This window comes from Salmo salar, chromosome ssa09 (assembly GCF_905237065.1).
Source record: "Salmo salar chromosome ssa09, Ssal_v3.1, whole genome shotgun sequence".
NCBI classification, from domain to species: domain Eukaryota; kingdom Metazoa; phylum Chordata; class Actinopteri; order Salmoniformes; family Salmonidae; genus Salmo; species Salmo salar.
The window spans coordinates 104,576,140-104,596,458 of record NC_059450.1 but is presented as its reverse complement, the minus strand read 5'-3'; the positions used below and the strand labels follow the sequence as shown (position 1 = coordinate 104,596,458).

At 43.0% G+C, this 20,319-nt stretch overlaps 1 protein-coding gene across 3 annotated transcripts in view; it reads left to right on the top strand.

Moving 5' to 3' along the window:
- LOC106583733 (cysteinyl leukotriene receptor 1) overlaps positions 1–20,319 on the top strand; it is a 44,459-nt gene that overhangs the window by 12,579 nt on the left and 11,561 nt on the right. For 2 of the 3 annotated variants that reach the window (XM_045724287.1, XM_045724289.1), the window contains exon 2: positions 19,180–19,262. In XM_045724287.1, coding sequence (XP_045580243.1) covers positions 19,180–19,262 — 83 coding nt within the window. Of the gene's footprint in view, positions 1–11,780; positions 11,861–19,179; positions 19,263–20,319 lie in introns of those variants that run through there. The other variant, XM_045724288.1, reaches the window with a different exon arrangement.

The window sequence follows — 20,319 nt, the reverse complement described above, 5'->3', positions numbered from 1 at the left end:
GCTCCCACAAAGTTTGTGCCAGGGTCTGACCAGAGTTTCCTGGGGTGTCCTCTCAGTGAAGTGAACCTTTGATAGGCTAGCAGGAATCCTTCAGATGACATGTCACTCACCACTTCAGTGTGTATGGCTCGGGAAGCCATGCAGCAGAAGACTATTCCCCATACTTTGAGTCTAGTTCTCATCTTTCACTTCATAAGGGCCGAACAGGTCCATGGCGGTGAATTCAAAAGGTGCAGCTGGGCCTGTTCGCTCTAGAGGCAGGTCAGCCATGATTTGTTGACAATGTTTTGCCTTGTTTTTCCTGCAGACCACACAGCTGTCAACCATTTTCTTGGCAAGTCTACGGCCTTTTATTACCCAGGCTTTCTTCCTCATCCGGAGAAGGGTTCCCGCCACTCCCTCGTGGTTTGCTGTGTGGGATTCTTGTGCCAGCAGTGTAGACACCCATGCTTCAAAGGGTAAAACTGGCACTGCTGTCTTATCTTCGTTGAATGTCTGAATTCTGCCTCCACAAACTAGCAGCCCAGACTTCACATCTTTGTACACTGTTAGTCTGCTTAGAGTTGTGTCTGAAAAATCTGTACCTTCTTGAGCTGCGAGAAAAAGGTCTTTGAGTGCATCTTCATGTTCTTTGACAGTCGGCACAGCTTGCTTGGGTGATCTTACCTCCCTCTTTGCCTGTTTAGGGGCCCGGCCCTTCCTCTTCAGCCACTGCTTGGCTGCTAGACAAACCCAGGCAACGACTCTCACCAGTTTGGACAGGCTACTGAATCTTCTTACTTCCACAAGATCTTTAACCCAACCAGTGGGCTTCCTTCTAAGAAGAGTTGGGTTCACCACAGGTATTCCCTCTTGAGTTTCACTCTTTGGACTTTCCTGAGTGCCTTGTAGGTCTTCTTTCTGCTGACTACTTCTCGCTTCAGCTCTTGTCAATGCACCTGATAATGCCTTCCTCTGGAGCTTGTTTACACTCTCCCTGGCATGAGCTGCAACCTCTCCAGCTGATTTTATAGGCCACTCCTCCACTGGCCACTTTAGGAACTCTGGTCCCTCTTGCCATGTGGAATTCTCCTTCAAATCTTCAGGAGCACCCCCTCTTGTTATGATGTCAGCTATGTTTAGATCCCCACGGATCCACCACCAGCCTTGCACTTGTCCAGCCTTCTGGATTTCACCCACTCTGTTTGCAAAGAAGGTTTTGTGCCCATAACTGACTCTTTGAATGGCTCCCAAGACCGTTTGACTGTCAAGTAGATGTAACCATCTCTCGATCTTCATTCGAGCATGCTTTTCCACATACTTCCTGATCCTGGCTGCGAAGACAGCACCACAGATCTCAGATTTTACAGCGTCTCCCTTCTGATCCAGGGGTGTCAGCTTGGCTTTTGATTCAACAAATCGAACTTTAGTGCCTTGACTTGTCTCCCATCTTAAGTACATCACAGCTCCATAGGTTTTATCACTTCCATCAGAGAATGTGATGCCCCACGGTTTCCCTTCCCAGCCAGCTGGTGTGAGGCTCCTGTGGAATTTCACCTCTCCAAGCTGCACATATTCTTCAAAAAGCTGGATGGCTTCTTCCCTGAGGCTTTCTGAGAGAGGTTGGTCCCAGGTTTCTTGGGTTAGTTTCCCACCCCTTCCCTCTTGGAATGCTTTTCGAACAAGAATTGCTCCCTTCTGTTTGGCAGGTGTAACTAAGCCAATTGGGTCGTACAGTCCAGCCACTTGGCTTAAGAGGGCCCTCCTAATCAGTGGGTTAGGTGTCTCAGTTCTCACCTCCTCCTTGAGAAGATTTTTCCCAACTCTCATCTTCTTTTTCCTTTTTGAAAAGTTAACATGTAGAGCTTGTCTTCATCCATTCCGTAGCCGATACCCAAGGCTTTGTTGTCTTCGTCCCTCATTTGATTTGGAAGAATTAAGGTTTTACTTTGTGCCTTTGATAGACCCTCCACCTCCATTCCTTACCTCCCACTTTGCCCTGACCGGACCCATGGTTTGAGGAAGAACCCTCCAGCTTTCAAGATCTCTTCTACATTTGCTGTGATTTTGTCAAGTTTATCCAGGTCATTTTGGGAGGTTAAGAGGTTATCCACATAACTGTCCTCTTCAATGACTGCGCTCATCCTCCAAGTGAAGAAATTTGGGCAGGCGTGCTGTTTCTCTCATAGCCAACTGAGCAATGCACCCAGCAGGTCTGTCCCCAATGTTGACTCTGTTTATTGCATATTCACTTCTCTTCAACTGGGCTGTCCCTCCAGAGGAACCTGTGAAGATGCATCTCACGCTCCTCCAGCCATACAGAGTTGTACATCTTTTTGATGTCTCCTAGAGATGCATACGTCCCCTCTCTGAACCTCAGCAAGACAGCTCTTATAGGGTTGAGAACGTCTGGTCCCTTCAGAAGAAGATCATTCATACTCACGCCTTTGTATTTCTGGCTACTATTCTATACAATACGAACCGGTGTTGTTACCGAATGAGGGTTTGGTGCCACCAGGTGGCTTACGTACCACACTGGTCCATTCCACTCATCCATGATTTTGTTGGTGAGTTTTATGGCTGCGCCTCGCTCGACCATTTCATGGATTTGGGTAGCATATGCGACTTTCCAGTCTGGATCTCTGCTTAGTTGTTTTTCCATCCTTAACCTCTATGGGCTAGGTGGGACGCTAGCGTGCCACCCGTGGTGCACTCCATCAACAGCAGGTGCATTTCAAGAGCGGCAAATTTGAATCCAAATAAATGTCAAAATTCAAATTTTTCAAAAATACAACTATTTTACACCATTTGAAAGATAAACATCTCCTTAATCTAACCACGTTTTACGATTTCAAAAAGGTTTTACGGCGAAAGCATAAATTTAGAGTATGTTAGGACAGTACATTTACAAGAGTTGTGTGTAATGTTTTGTCAAGTCAAAGACAGGGTCACCAAAACCATAAAACCAGCTAAAATGATGCACTAATCTTTTACAATCTCCATCAGATGACACTCCTAGGACATTATGTTAGACAATGCATGCATTTTTAGTTCTATCAAGTTCATATTTATATCCAAAAACAGCGTTTTACTATGGCATTGATGTTGAGGAAATCGTTTCCCTCCAATAACCGGCAGTCAAGTCAGCGTCACAAATTAAATAATTAAAATTAGAAAACATTGGTAAAATATTATATTGTCATTTAAAGAATTATAGATTTACATCTCTTGAACGCGATCAACTTGCCAGATTTAAAAATAACCTTACTGGGAAATCACACTTTGCAATAATCTGAGCACTGCGCCCAGAAAAATACGCGTTGCGATACAGACTAGACGTCATGTTGGGGAGATCTAAAATCGAAAATACTATGTAAATAATCCATTACCTTTGATTCTCTTCATCAGATGTCACTTCCAGGTATCACAGGTCCATAACGAATGTAGTTTTGTTCAAAAAAGCTCATCATTTATGTCCAAAAATCTCCGTCTTGTTAGCACATGATCTAAGCCAGCCGGACTTCTCGTCATGAACGAGGGGAAAAAAATATATTTACGTTCGTTCAAACATGTCAAACGTTGTATAGCATAAATCATTAGGGCCTTTTTTAACCAGAACATGAATAATATTCAAGGTGGACGAATGCATACTCTTTTATAACGTATTGGAACGAGGGTACCCAACATGAACTCGCGCGCCAGGTGTCTAATGGGCCATCATCGTTCCATGGCTCTTGTTCGGTCAGATCTCCCTCCAGAAGACTCAAAACACTTTGTAAAGGCTGGTGACATCTAGTGGAAGCAATAGGAAGTGCCAAAATATTCCTCAGCCCCTGTGTTTTTCAATGGGATAGGTTTAAAGTCAATACAACACATCAGGTATCCACTTCCTGTCAGAAAATGTCTCAGGGTTTTGCCTGCCAAATGAGTTCTGTTATACTCACAGACACCATTCAAACAGTTTTAGAAACTTTAGAGTGTTTTCTATCCATATATAATAAGTATATGCATATTCTAGTTACTGGGTAGGATTAGTAACCAGATTAAATCGGGTACATTTTTTTATCCAGACGTGCAAATGCTGCCCCCTAGCCCTAACAGGTTAAGAAACAAGCCTGGACTGCACTTTTGTTATTCGGGAGAGAGGCTGGATCTACCAAGGATACTTTGCATCCCAATGTGGAACCGGTGTGTGAGCATCCCCCTTCTCGTAGGTGAGGCCTCGTTTAATGATGTCCAGTTCCCGCTCCTCTGCCAGGGTCATTTATTTTCCTCCCGGTGGACAGTTTCCACATCGGAATCCTCCACATCTTGGCTCACATGCAGCTCCGATGCTGTCCCAGTGCCACCACTCAAGGAACTCACGGTTACTGGCAGCTGTAAATTTGGTCAGAGTCACATCCTCCTGCTGTAGCTGGGCTGTGTCAGTTGTTGGACTTGTGATTTCTTGATATTTGACAGCTGCTGTCCTCATGGAGCGAGCAAAGTGTGTTTTGGACTCATATAGTGCAACCTCCACTTCTTCAAATAAGTCGGGATGTGCTCCACCCACTGTTTTCCCCAATGGACCCTCCCACAAGACGAGGTCTCCCATGATTTTTACCCTCTGGGGAGCGAGCCTTCCCTCTCGGTGGCTAATGAAAAGTTCGACCTCTTCTGGCCTGTAAGTTTGACTTCTGGGAAGAATTTTTTCAACTTCTCAGGTTCAATTTCTTGATGCACTCTGGCAATTTCATCCAAGCCATAGCAGACCATTTCATGAGCTCTCTCTGTCCCTTTAGGTGTCTTGACTTTGAGGAGATACCTTAGTGTGTTCACTTTCATGGTCATACCACCAACCCCATGAACAACTAAAGTTATCTTCTCATGTCTTAACCTCAGTCTTTCAGCAGCCTTATGGGTAATGTAGTTTGTGTCTGAAGCAAGGTCAATTAAAGTCCCAATCTTCTGCTCTGCGTTCGCCATGACTTGCATCAACATCATGATGACAGGAAGTTCAGTGAGCCCATTTCTCTGCAGTAGCTCAGACTGGCCTGAAGCATCGAGTGTCACTGCGGTTTTGTTGGTGTTGGTGAAAGCCTTTCTGCATCGATCTGCCATTTCCTGGGAAAGTTCAGACAAGATCTTCTCTTGTTCCTCTGTTAGCTTGCTTTCACCTTTGCAGTCTCTTCCACTCTCTCTCTTCCCCTCTTTTGACTTCTCCTTTTGGGCAGAGGAAAAAATGGTGGTCTGGGGCACCACCTTCCCTTTTACAGTCTTTGTTTCTGCATAGGAAAGTGTCTCTGCAGTATCCATCTTCATCATGGCATCCGAGAAATTTTCTGCATGCTCCCAGCTTTCTTAATACAGTTTTCTTTTCAGGTAGCTTAAGTCTTTTGAACTTTCTACAGAAGAAGATCTTGTTGTTGTGCCCACTATCACCACATACACCACATACCTCATCAAGCTCTTCTTTCCTTGTGGTTTTTGTTGAGGCAATCTTTCTGTCATACTTCTTGTCCAAATGATCTGATTTTTCCACCTTCTCCTCAGTTCTAAGCTGTTCGAGTCTCTCCAGTATGCCTTCTTGACTTTTCAGGAACTTCAAGAGCATGACAAAGTGGTTGTCTGATGTGACATCGTTTCTAGGTTCAACCATGAACATAACCCAGTCTCTTTTAATGAAGTCAGGCAACTTGCTTTCAATGGATCTAATTACCAGTGGGTTATTTATGGCTCCAGAGTTTGATAACTCTGTGAGATCTGCTAGAGCCTTCTCCACTGACTGTATGAGATCAATGACCTTTCTTGGTTGGTTCCCTTTCACATGTGGCATCTTCTCCAGCTCTTCCAGGATTTCCACTATGATGGTTGACTTGTTGCCATACCTGTTCTCCAGGACTCTGAACATATCATCAGCAGTGGTGTAGGTTGAAAGTCTGAGGTCTTTTGAGATTTTGTCATCCACACTCTCCAGGAGTTGAATTTTCTTAACTTCAGTTGATCCGGATGGCTCTCCCTGCTTTTGCAGGCTTTCCCAGTCTTTCACCCATCTGTGATATTCTCTCCTGCTTCCATTGAAAATAGGTAGCGAGAGTGGCTTGATTCTCACTATTGGTGTGGATGTTGCCGGTTGGGGTAGTAGTTTCACTTCTGTGCCTCGCTCATTGGTCGTCCGTGCAGTGGCAAATTCAGGTCTCCTTAACTCAAGCCTGTAGTAGAATGCTCTTACGTCCTTGACTCTTCCATCTAATTCGTCCTTTCATTCTATAGGGATCCATCGCTCCCATGATGACATTGCTGAGATGGCCTCTTTTATCGTCTTGTCCAAGAGAGCGAGGTGCACTTCATAGCCCTCTAAATTGGCACTTTCCACTGGTACATAAGCCGCTTTATCATTGGCTTTTTCTGCTTCCAGGATTGCCACAAGATGTTTACTCCTTCCATACCTCGACCACAGGTTTGTTTGAACAATGTCTCGTATTTCCGCCAACTTTGCCAACTTTGTCAGGTGTTTGACATAGCTACTAGCAGGATGTCTGTCAGGTGTTTGACATAGCTACTAACAGGATGTCTGTCAGGTCAGGTGTTTAACATAGCTACTAGCAGGGTGTCTGTCAGGTGTTTAACATGGCTACTAACAGGATGTCTGTCAGGTCAGGTGTTTAACGTAGCTACTAGCAGGATGTCTGTCAGGTGTTTAACATAGCTACTAACAGGATGTCTGTCAGGTCAGCTGTTTAAATTAGCTACTAACAGGATGTCTGTCAGGTCAGCTGTTTAACATAGCTAATAACAGGATGTCTGTCAGGTCAGCTGTTTAACAAAGCTACTAACAGGATGTCTGTCAGGTCAGGTGTTTAAAATGGCTACTAACAGGATGTCTATCAGGTGTTTAACATAGCTACTAACAGGATGTCTGTCAGGTCAGCTGTTTAACATAGCTACTAACAGGATGTCTGTCAGGTCAGCTGTTTAACATAGCTACTAACAGGATGTCTGTCAGGTCAGCTGTTTAACATGGCTACTAGCAGGGTGTCTGTCAGGTGTTTAACATGGCTACTAACAAGATGTCTGTCAGGTCAGGTGTTTAACATAGCTACTAGCAGGATGTCTATCAGCTGTTTAACATAGCTACTAGCAGGATGTCTATTTGGTGTTTAACAGAGCTACTAACAGGATGTCTGTCAGGTGTTTAACATAGCTACTAGCAGGATGTCTGTCAGGTCAGGTGTTTAACATAGCTACTAGCAGGATGTCTGTCAGGTCAGGTATTTAACATAGCTACTAACAGGATGTCTGTCAGGTGTTTAACATGGCTACTAGCAGGATGTCTGTCAGGTCAGCTGTTTAACATAGCTACTAACAGGATGTCTGTCAGGTCAGCTGTTTAACATAGCTACTAACAGGATGTCTGTCAGGCCAGCTGTTTAACAAAGCTACTAACAGGATGTCTGTCAGGTCACGTGTTTAAAATAGCTACTAACAGGATGTCTATCAGGTGTTTAACATAGCTACTAGCAGGATGTCTGTCAGGTCAGGTGTTTAAACACATGATAGATATCCTGCTAGTAGCTATCAGGTGTTTAACAAATCTACTAAAAGGATGTCTGTCAGGTCAGGTTTTTAACATAGCTAATAGCAGGATGTCTATGTTAAACACCTGAGCTGACAGACATCCTGCTAGTAGCTATGTTAAAAACCTGATAGACATCCTGTTAGTAGCTATGTTAAACACCTGAGACATCCTGCTAGTAGCTATGTCAAAGACCTGCTAGACATCCTGCTAGTAGCTTTGTTAAACACCTGACAGACATCCTGTTAGTAACTATGTTATACACCTGCTAGACATCCTACTAGTAGCTATGTCAAACACCTGACCTGACACACATCCTGTGAGTAGCTAGGTGTTTAACATGATAGACATCCTGCTAGTAGCTCTGTTAAACACCTGACAGACATCCTGCTAGTAGCTATGTTAAACACCTGACAGACATCCTGCTAGTAGCTATGTTAAACACCTGACAGACATCCTGCTAGAAGCTATGTTAAACACCTGACAGACATCCTGCTAAAAGCAATGTTAAACACCTGACAGACATCCTGTTAGTAGCTATGTTAAACACCTGACAGACATCCTGTTAGTAGCTATGTCAAACACCTGATGGACATCCTGCTATAGCTATGTTAAAGACCTGACCATACAGACATCCTGCTAGTAGCTATGTTAAACACCTGTCCTGAGAGACATCCTGCTAGTAGCTATGTTAAACACCTGATGGACATCATGCTAGTAGCTATGTCAAACACCTGATAGACATCCTGCTAGTACCTATGTTAAACACCTGACCTGACAGACATCCTGCTAGTAGCTATGTTAAACACTTGAGACATCCTGCTAGTAGCTATGTCAAACACCTGATAGACATCCTGCTAGTAGCAATGTCAAACACCTGATAGCTACTAGCAGGATGTCTATCAGGTGTTTGACATAGCTACTAGCAGGATGTCTATGTCAAACACCTGATAGACATCCTGCTAGTAGCTATGTTAAACACCTGACCTGACAGACATCCTGCTAGTAGCTATGTCAAACACCTGCTAGACATCCTGCTAGTAGCTTTGTTAAACACCTGACAGACATCCTGTTAGTAACTATGTTATACACCTGCTAGACATCCTGCTAGTAGCTATGTCAAACACCTGACCTGACACACATCCTGTTAGTAGCTAGGTGTTTAACATGATAGACATCCTGCTAGTAGCTCTGTTAAACACCTGACAGACATCCTGCTAGTAGCTATGTTAAACACCTCACAGACATCCTGCTAGTAGCTATGTTAAACACCTGACAGACATCCTGCTAGAAGCTATGTTAAACACCTAACAGACATCCTGCTAGAAGCTATGTTAAACACCTGACAGACATCCTGCTAGAAGCTATGTTAAACACCTGACAGACATCCTGCTAGAAGCTATGTTAAACACCTGACAGACATCCTTTTAGTAGCTATGTTAAACACCTGACAGACATCCTGTTAGTAGCTATGTCAAACACCTGATAGACATCCTGCTATAGCTATGTTAAAGACCTGACCATACAGACATCCTGCTAGTAGCTATGTTAAACACCTGTCCTGAGAGACATCCTGCTAGTAGCTATGTTAAACACCTGATAGACATCCTGCTAGTAGCTATGTTAAACACCTGACCTGACATACATCCTGCTCGTAGCTATGTTAAACACCTGACAGACATCCTGTTAGTAGCTATGTCAAACACCTGACAGACATCCTGCTAGTAGCTATGTTAACATTGCTACTAACAGGATGTCGATCAGGTGTTTAACATAGCTACTAACAGGATGTCTGTCAGGTCAGGAGTTCAACATAGCTACTAGCAGGATGTCTATCAGGTGTTTGACATAGCTACTAGCAGGATGTCTATCAGGTGTTTGACATAGCTACTAGCAGGATGTCTGTCAGGTGTTTAACAGAGCTACTAGCAGGATGTCTATCATGTTAAACACCTAGCTACTAACAGGATGTGTGTCAGGTCAGGTGTTTGACATAGCTACTAGCAGGATGTCTAGCAGGTGTTTAACATATCTACTAGCAGGATGTCTAGCAGGTGTTTAACATAGCTACTAACAGGAAGTCTATCAGGTGGTTAACATGGCTACTAGCAGGATGTCTATCAGGTGTTTAATATAGTTACTAACAGGATGTCTGTCAGGTGTTTAACAAAGCTACTAGCAGGATGTCTAGCAGGTGTTTAACATAGCTACTAGCAGGATGTCTGTCAGGTCAGGTGTTTAACAAAGCTACTAGCAGGATGTCTATCAGGTGTTTAACATAGCTACAAGCAGGATGTCAGTCAGGTCAGGTGTTTAACATAGCTACTGGCAGGATGTCTGTCAGGTCAGGTGTTTAACATAGCTACAAACAGGATGTCTATCAGGTGTTTAACATAGCTACTAGCAGGATGTCTGTCAGGTCAGGTGTTTAACATAGCTACTAGCAGGATGTCTGTCAGGTGTTTAACATAGCTACTAGCAGGATGTCTGTCAGGTGTTTAACATAGCTACTAGCAGGATGTCTGTCAGGTCAGGTGTTTAACATAGCTACTGGCAGGATGTCTATCAGGTGTTTGACATAGCTACTAGCAGGATGTCTAGCAGGTGTTTAACAGAGCTACTAGCAGGATGTCTATCAGGTGTTTAACATAGCTACTAACAGGATGTCTGTCAGGTCAGGTATTTAACATAGCTTCTAACAGGATGTCTATCAGGTGTTTAACATAGTTACTAGCAGGATATCTGTCAGGTCAGGTTGTTAACATAGCTACTAGCAGGATGTCTGTCAGGTCAGATTGTTAACATAGCTACTAGCAGGATGTCTGTCACGTGTTTAACGTAGCTGCATGGAGAACGGGCTGAGTTGTGCGTGTCAATGAAATATTATCCTTCTCAGATGAGATCTTCCTTCAACAAAATCTCTTGCATAGTCCAATTTGTTTCGGTATGTTGCATTGAAAGTGGCTAATATTGCGTTGACTAGATCAAAATTGCCACAGTAAAGGGACACGTTGATAGTGTTAACTGGGAAAACTGTAGAACAGTGGTAACCAACCTTTAATGAGATCAAAATGCACGCTGAGATCTATCGCTCAAATTTATTTTCAACATGACTTAAAATATGTAAGCCTATGCAACATTAACCAATTAAAAACAGATCTGTAGCAATGAGGCTTGAGCAGTAAGCTATAGGCCCAATACATTATCACCACATACTGGCTTTGCTAGAATTGCCTTGCCAATGCATTGTTGCTCGAGGAATTAAAAAAATATATATTCAAGATTTCAGGTAATCTATATGATCACACTGGTAATAGATGCGTTGTTGTATTACTTGTGAGGTACAGCTGAGTTAGAGAACATTTAAATAATTCGCTTTTGAATCATATTTTACTGGGCTGATGGTGCATCTGATGGTCAGCAGAGGGAGAGAGCAGCAGAGGGTCAGTCTCAGTAGAGGGAGAGAGCAGCAGATGGTCAGTCCCAGTAGAGGGAGAGAGCAGCAGATGGTCAGTCTCAGTAGGGGGAGAGAGCAGCAGATGGTCAGTCTCAGTAGGGGGAGAGAGCAGCAGATGGTCAGTCTCAGCAGGGGGAGAGAGCAGCAGATGGTCAGTCTCAGCAGGGGGAGAGAGCAGCAGATGGTCAGTCTCAGCAGGGGGAGAGAGCAGCAGATGGTCAGTCTCAGCAGGGGGAGAGAGCAGCAGATGGTCAGTCTCAGCAGGGGGAGAGAGCAGCAGATGGTCAGTCTCAGCAGAGGGAGAGAGCAGCAGACTGATTGTCCACCTCTCAACATCCCTCCACTCAATTCAATTCAAAGGGCTTTATTGGTATGGGAAATATATGTTAACATTGCCAAAGCAAATTAAAATGATAAACAATACAAAATGAACAGTAAACATTACACTCACAGGAATAAAGACATTACACATGTCATATTATGTGCAAATAGTTCAAATACAAAAGACAAAATAAATTAACATAAATGTGGGTTGTATGTACAATGGTGTTTGTTCTTCACTGGTTGCCATTTTCTTGTGGCAACAGGTCACAAATATTGCTGCTGTGATGGCACACTGTGGTATTTCACCCAGTAGACAAGGGAGTTAATCAAAATTGGGTTTGTTTTCTAATTCTTTGTGGGTCTGTGTAATCTGAGGGAAATATGTGTCTCTAATGTGGTCATACATTTGGCAGGAGGTTAGGAAGTGCAGCTCAATTTCCATTTCCTTTTGTGGGCAGTGTGCACATAGCCTGTCTTCCCTTGAGAGACAATTCTGCCTACAGCAGCCTTTCTCAATACATAGTCAAAGCTTTCCTTAAGTTCGGGTAAGTCACAGTGGTCAGGTATTCTGCCAATGTGTATTCTTTGTTTAGGGCCAAATAGCATTCTAGTTTGCTCAGTTTATTTGTTGATTCTATCCAATATGTCAAGTAATGATCTTTTTATTTTCTCGTGATTTGGTTGGATCTAATTGTGTTGCTGTCCTGGGACTCTGTGGTGTCTGTGTTTGTGAACAGAGCCCCAAGACCAGCTTGCCTCTTTAGGTGATGGCTTTGTTATGGAAGGTTTGGGAATCACTTTCTTTTAGATGATTGTTGAATTTAACGTCTCTTTTCTGGATTTTGACAAATAGTGGGTATCGGCCTAATTCTGCTTTGCATGCATTATTTGATGTGTTATGTTTTGCACTGACAATATTTTTGCAGAATTCTGCGTTTGTCACATTTTGTGAATTCTTGGTTTGTGAGGGACCCCAGACCTCACAAACATAAAGGGCAGTGGGTTCTATAACTGATTCAAGTATTTTCAGCCAGATCCTAATTGGTATGTCAAATTTTATGTTCCTTTAAATGCCACAGAAGGCCCTTCTTGCCTTGTCTCTCCGATCACTCAATGCTTTGCTGAAGTTACCTCTGGCGCTGATGTTTAGGCTGAGGTATGTATTATTTTTTGTGCTCTAGGGCAATGGTGTCTAGATGGAATTTGTGTTTGTGGTCCTGGAAACTGGACCTTTTTTGGAACACCATTATTTTTGTCTTAATGAGATTTACTGTCAGGTCAGGGTCTGACAATCTGTGCAGCAAATCTAGGTGCTGCTGTAGGTCCTACTTGTGTGAGGAAATAAGCACCAGATCATCTGAAAACGGTAGACATTTGACTTCAGATTCTAGTAGGGTGTGGCCGGGTGCTGCAGACTGTTCTAGTGTGCTCGCCAATTCGTTGATATATATGTTGAAGAGTGTGGGGTTTAAGCTGCATCCCTGTCTCACCCCACAGACCTGTGGAAAGAAATGTTTTTTTGCCTAATATAACCACACACTTGTTTGTGTACATTAATTTTATGTTGTATGTTTTTCCCCCAACAACACTTTCCATCAATTTGTATTACAGACCCTTATGGCAAATTGAGCCAAAATATTTTTTTGAAAACAACAAAGCATGAGAATCCTTTGCCTTTGTTTTGTTTGTTTGTCAATTGGGGTGTGCATGGTGAATATGTGGTCTGTCGTACGGTAATTTGGTAAAAAGACAATTTGACATTTGCTCAGTACATTATTTTCATGAGGGAATGTATATGTCTGCTGTTAATTATAAAGCAGAGGATTTTCCCAAAGTTGCAGTTGATGCATATCCCACGGTAGTTATTGGTGTCAAATTTGTCTCCACTTTTGTGGAGTTGGGTGATCAGTCCTTGGTTACAAACATTGGGGAAGATGCCAGAGCTAAAGTTTGTTAAATTATAGCCAATTGGAATTTGTAGTTTGTATATTTCATAGAGGATACCATCAACACCACAGTTCTTTTTGGGTTGCTTTGTATTTTGTCCTGTTATCAGGACTCAGGAGGTGGATAGTATCAGAGTTTATTATAGTACAAGGGGAAGGCAATCGGTGGGTCAAGGCAGGCAAAGAGTCATAATTCAAATCAGAACAAGGCAGGTACAGGACCGCAGGTGGGACCAGGACAGGCAGAAAGGTCAGAACTGTGAAAAACAAAAACTAGAGCACAGGAACACACTGGACAAGACAAACTGGAAACAGTCAAACAGAAAACGCAGGTATAAATACACAGCAGATAATGGGGACAAATGTAAGACACCTGGTGGGGGGGTGGAGACAAGTGCAAGACAGGTGAAACCGATTAGGGTGTGACACCTGTAGTTCATTCAATGTAATTGGATAATTGAGTGTGTTCTGGTAGTCCTTTATAGTTAATTCTAAGATTTGTATTTGGTCATCTATATGTTTTTGCTGTTTGTTCTTTGTTATAAGGCCAAAAATTTGATTTGTGAAGTGGTTTACCCATACATCTCCGTTTTGGATAGATAACTCTTTGTGTTGTTTGTTTAGTGTATTTCTGTATTGTTTTTGTGATTTACCATAGTGAAGGAGTAGGCTCAGGTTTTCTGGGTTTCTATGATTTTGGTTGGATAAGTTTCTCAATTTCTTTCTTAGGTTTTTGCCTTCTTCACCAAACCATTTGTCGTTGTTGTTCATTTTCTTCGGTTTTCTGTTTGACATTTTATTTTGTAGGGAAGCTGAAAGGTCAATTATACTGTTTAGGTTTTCTACAAAGTGTACACCTTCACTATTGCAGTTAAACATTTGTCCATGAAGTTGTCTAAAAGGGATTTAATTTGTTGTTGCCTAATAGTTTTTTTTGGTAGGTTTCCACCCTACTTTCCTTCCATCTATATCATTTCTTAATAGTATTCAGTTCCTTTGGCTTTGATGCCTCATGATTGAGTACTGCTCTGTTCAAGTAGACTGTGATTTTGCTGTGTTCTGATAGGGGTGTCAGTGGGCTGACTGTGAACGCTCTGAGAGACTCTGGGTTGAGGTCAGTGATAAAGTAGTCTACAGTACTACTGCCAAGAGATGAGCTATAGGTGTACCTACCATAGGAGTCCCCTCGAAGCCTACCATTGACTATGTACATACCCAGCGTGCGACAGAGCTGCAGGAGTTGTAGGAGTCTCGGGGGCATATGGGGGAGTGAATGCTGTCACCTCCATGTAGGTGTTTATCCCCCTGTGTGCTGAGGGTGTCAGGTTCTTGTCCAGTTCTGGCATTTCAATCGCCACAGACTAGTACATGTCCCTGGGCCTGGAAATGATTGATTTCCCCCTCCAGGATGGAGACGCTGTCTTCATTAAAGTATGGGGATTATTGGTAGCACACAGGAGGACATTTTTCTCTTTTGAGATAATTTCCTTTTAATTTTCTAGCCTGATGTAAAATGTTCCTGTTTTGACTAATTTAATAGTGAGTTAGGTCTGCTCTATACCAAATTAGCATAACCCCTGAGTCCCTTCTCTGTTTCACACTTGGTAGTTTGGTGGATGGGACAACCAGCTCTCTGTAACCTAGAGGAAAATCAGTGGGTCCATCTCCTCTATACCATGTTTTTTGTAGGATGACAATGTCTGTATTTCTGATTTCTTTGGTGAAGTCCAGGTTCCTGCTGTTTAGGCCAAAGGCAGATGACCTCAGGCCTTGGATATTCCAGGATGAGATAGTGAAGGGTTTGTGTTCAATAAACTGTCCAATGTTGTTAGTCGTGTGGTTTAGCCTCAGACCAGTACATATGAGTAGAGCTTTTGAGCATCTGGTACATGCCATTGGCTTGGGCTTGTGTAAGAGTGGGGGTTGGGCCTGTTTTTCTGCTCACGGCCTGGGCGTATGTGTGACATTCATGTTGTTGCCCTCTTTGCGGGAGTGGGGGGGCATGGGGTGGGCATCGGTCTAAATGGGGTGTGGGCATGGTTGACTTGTGGGGGTGTTGATTGGTTGGATGTGGCTGGTGGTGCTGTCTGGATTTGGGTCCTCTCGACATTGATCCTCTTTGTGTAAGTCCGGGGAGAGGTCCTGCAGATCTGGGAGAGTGTCTCGCTGGTCTGGGTATCCGTTGATCTGTTGCTCCTGTGTGAGGTGTTGGGGCTGCAGTTGAGGGCGATATCCTTCAGGGTCCTGGCGAAGGTGGGCACTGCTGCCTTGTAGAGGTGGACCTGGTCGTAAAGGCTGTTCAAGTCCGGGGTGGAGTGGTGGGCCAGGTAGACATTTTGTTTTGAGGAACAGTCACAGGAAATACTTGCTTTTACCCACTGTATGGTAGCAGGGTGGAGGTATTTTCGTGGTAGCAGGGTGGAGATAACCACTTGTACATTGAGGAAAGTAGAAGAAGCTTTTTCAATCACTCCCTTTCCTGCTGTGGCCACCCTTCCAGAATTGTGCAGGTTGACATTGGCTGACTCAGAGTTCCCATTGTCTAGTATCCTGAGTTACCACCCATTGCTAACCCCCCTCCCCCCTTAACAGGGGATCGTCTGTATGGAAGAATAAGTTGCTTATGTTCCCATTTCTATAGCAGTCATTAAGAAGTGTCTTGATTTTTCCATAAGGAGCTTCTTTTTTTTTGCTGTTTCCGTGCCCCAACAACTGTTAACCTCTTGGGGCTAGGTGGGACGCTAGCGTGCCACCTGTGGTGCACTCCATCAACAGCAGGTGCATTTCAAGAGCGGCAAATTTGAATCCAAATAAATGTCAAAATTCAAATTTTTCAAAAATACAACTATGTTACACCATTTGAAAGATAAACATCTCCTTAATCTAACCACGTTTTACGATTTCAAAAAGGTTTTACGGCGAAAGCATAAATTTAGAGTATGTTAGGACAGTACATTTACAAGAGTTGTGTGTAATGTTTTGTCAAGTCAAAGACAGGGTCACCAAAACCATAAAACCAGCTAAAATGATACACTAACCTTTTACAATCTCCATCAGATGACACTCCTAGGACATTATGTTAGACAATGCATGCATTTTTAGTTCTATCAAGTTCATATTTATATACAAAAACAGCGTTTTACTATGGCATTGATGTTGAGGAAATCGTTTCCCTCCAATAACCGGCAGTCAAGTCAGCGTCACAAATTAAATAATTAAAATTAGAAAACATTGGTAAAATATTATATTGTCATTTAAAGAATTATAGATTTACATCTTTTGAACGCAATCAACTTGCCAGATTTAAAAATAACCTTACTGGGAAATCACACTTTGCAATAATCTGAGCACTGTGCCCAGAAAAATACGCGTTGCGATACAGACTAGACGTCATGTTGGGGATAATCCATTACCTTTGATTCTCTTCATCAGATGTCACTTCCAGGTATCACAGGTCCATAACGAATGTAGTTTTGTTCAAAAAAGCTCATCATTTATGTCCAAAAATCTCCGTCTCGTTAGCACATGATGTAAGCCAGCCGGACTTCTCGTCATGAACGAGGGGAAAAAATATATTTCCGTTCGTTCAAACATGTCAAACGTTGTATAGCATAAATCATTAGGGCCTTTTTTAACCAGAACATGAATAATATTCAAGGTGGACGAATGCATAGCCTTTTATAACGTATTGGAACGAGGGTACCCAACATGAAGTAGCGCGCCAGGTGTCTAATGGGACATCACCGTTCCATGGCTCTTGTTCGGTCAGATCTCCCTCCAGAAGACTCAAAACACTTTGTAAAGGCTGGTGACATCTAGTGGAAGCAATAGGAAGTGCCAAAATATTCCTAAACCCCTGTGTTTTTCAATGGGATAGGTTTAAAATCAATACAACACATCAGGTATCCACTTCCTGTCAGAAAATGTCTCAGGGTTTTGCCTGCCAAATGAGTTCTGTTATACTCACAGACACCATTCAAACAGTTTTAGAAACTTTAGAGTGTTTTCTATCCATATATAATAAGTATATGCATATTCTAGTTACTGGGTAGGATTAGTAACCAGATTAAATCGGGTACATTTTTTTTATCCAGACGTGCAAATGCTGCCCCCTAGACCCAACAGGTTAATGTCATAACAGAACAGTCCTGATCCAATAGATGTTGCTGTCAGAACAGAACAGTCCTGATCCAATAGATGTTACTGTCAGAACAGTCCTGATCCAATAGATGATACTGTCAGAACAGTCCTGATACTGTCAGAACAGTCCTGATCCAATAGATGATACTGTCAGAACAGTCCTGATCCAATAGATGATACTGTCAGAACAGTCCTGATCCAATAGATGACACTGTCAGAACAGTCCTGATCCAATAGATGATACTGTCAGAACAGTCCTGATCCAATAGATGATACTGTCAGAACAGAACAGTCCTGATCCAATAGATGATACTGTCAGAACAGTCCTGATCCAATAGATGTTACTGTTAGAACAGAACAGTCCTGATCCAATAGATGATACTGTCAGAACAGTCCTGATCCAATAGATGATACTGTCAGAACAGTCCTGATCCAATAGATGATACCTTCAGAACAGAACAGTCCTGATCCAATAGATGTTACTGTCAGAACAGAACAGTCCTGATCCAATAGATGTTACTGTCAGAACAGAACAGTCCTGATCCAATAGATGATACTGTCAGAACAGAACAGTCCTGATCCAATAGATGATACTGTCAGAACAGAACAGTCCTGATCCAATAGATGATACTGTCAGAACAGTCCTGATCCAATAGATGTTACTGTCAGAACAGAACAGTCCTGATCCAATAGATGTTACTGTCAGAACAGAACAGTCCTGATCCAATAGATGTTACTGTCAGAACAGTCCTGATCCAATAGATGTTACTGTCAGAACAGTCCTGATCCAATAGATGTTACTGTCAGAACAGAACAGTCCTGATCCAATAGATGTTCTCTTCTCCTCGGAACGGACACAATGCCAAGCATCGTCTGGTGTGGTGTAAAGCTTGCATCATTGGACTCTGGAGCTGTGGAAACACATTCTCTGGTATGATGAATAACGCTTCACCATCTGGCAGTCCGACGGACAAATCTGAGTTTTGCGGATGCCAGGAGAACGCTACCTGCCCCAATGCATAGTGCCAACTGTAAAGTTTGGTGGAGCAGGAATAATGTTCTGGGGTTGTTTTTCTTGGTTTGGGCCCCTAAGTTCCAGTGAAGGGAAATATTAACACTAAAGCATACAATGACATTGTAAACAATTCTGTGCTTCCAACTTTGTGGCAACAGTTTGGATTAGGCCCTTTCCTGTTTCAGCATGACAATGCCCCTGTGTACGAAGCGAGGTCCATACAGAAATAGTTTGTCGAGGTCAGTGTGGAAGAACTTGACTGGTCAGCACAGAGCCCTGACCTCAACCTCAAACACCTTTTGGATGAATTGGAATGCCGACTGCGAGCCAGGCCTTATCAGTGCCCAACCTCACTAATGCTCATCACTGAATGGAAGCAAGAGCCTGCAGCAATGTTCCAACAACTAGTGGAAAGCCTTCACAGGACAGTGGGGGCTGTTATAGCAGCAAAGACCAAATCCATATTAATGCCTATGATTTTTTAATGAGATATTTGATGAGCAGGTGTCCACATACTTTTGGTCTTGTGTATCTACTTCAAAATCACCATGCAGCAGAGCTTTTAAATAACACGTTTGGTCAAAGCAAACAAAACTACTTAATATAACTGGAAGTGTTTCCTGGTTATGCCCTAGTACGGGATTCCTGTCGTTGTTGAAAACCCCTTCAACTTTCATGATGTGCGGAGGCCTACTTGAACTCTCTAGAAATGTGTTCTCATACTGTGTCTTCCTCTCTCTTTCTCTTGCTGTCTGTCTTACAGATATGGATCTAGAGGAGTTTGACAACGTGACTCTGAGGTACAACATCACCAACTGTCCATCTATCGATGAATTCCGTAACCAGGTAGCCATGTCTCCCTATCTGTCCGCCCTCATGCAAAGGCCAGATGCCCACTCATTGATATGCTTATATTCTATGGGAAAGCTGTGCAATGAGAGATACCACTAGCCAATCTAACAGAAGCAGCATGTTCAGAGTAATCATTGTCCATGTTGTGAACAGGCATGGGTCTATAGAAGGAACTGTACAGTATTTGGAACAGGGATGACTGTACATGGCTTTGCATAAGTGTCTGCAAAATGACATAGCTACCATATTCATTACATGTAGAAAAATCAGACCTCTTATCTGAAAATGGATGACCCTCACTGAAACCCTTACCAAAGAGTTGAGGTCTGTTTTGGAATGGGTGGCCAGTAATAAACTGGTCCTGGACATCTGCTACGTATGCCTCTTAGCAGAGGGAACGCAACAGCCTGCTACAACTCACCTCCCCACGGAGTGTAAAAGGTATGTGATCGTAGGTGCGGGGGAAGGACGACAGAGGCAGAGATACCATTTACAGGGAATTTATTATTCCTAACACAGTATTGTGGTGAAAAGGGGCTGGATGGAACCAAAGCAAGAGTTAGAGTCCCCTCTCCTACCTACGCACCTAATCTTTTAGCACCACCTGGCAAGCTAACCAAAATACAGGGGGTGGTCCACCCAGGTCTTACCTAGTGTGCATAGACAGAGTAAACACTGCAGGTTACGTATGCCCGCATGCCTCTTTCCTAAACACTCCCAAGGTGCATTCCCCTTCCCCCCTGGGAATAAATAAAATAATTACTAATTTAAAGTGAACAATTTCAATAATCACAAACACTAAGTCCTATTGGCATACACATACCTCAGGAGTAGCTGCTACAGAATACTTTCAACAAACTTTCACAGACTAACAACCAACACAGGACATCAAAGAAGCTCTCACTTCCTGACAAAAGAACACTGGCTTTTATCCAGCTGTAGAAGGAGTTGGTAATTGAGGACAGCTGTTTCCCCTGACGAGAGGGAGGGTTCAGAGCTCCAATCATTGATGAAGCCGACCAATCAGCTGCTAGAAGAATCCAGGAATCCC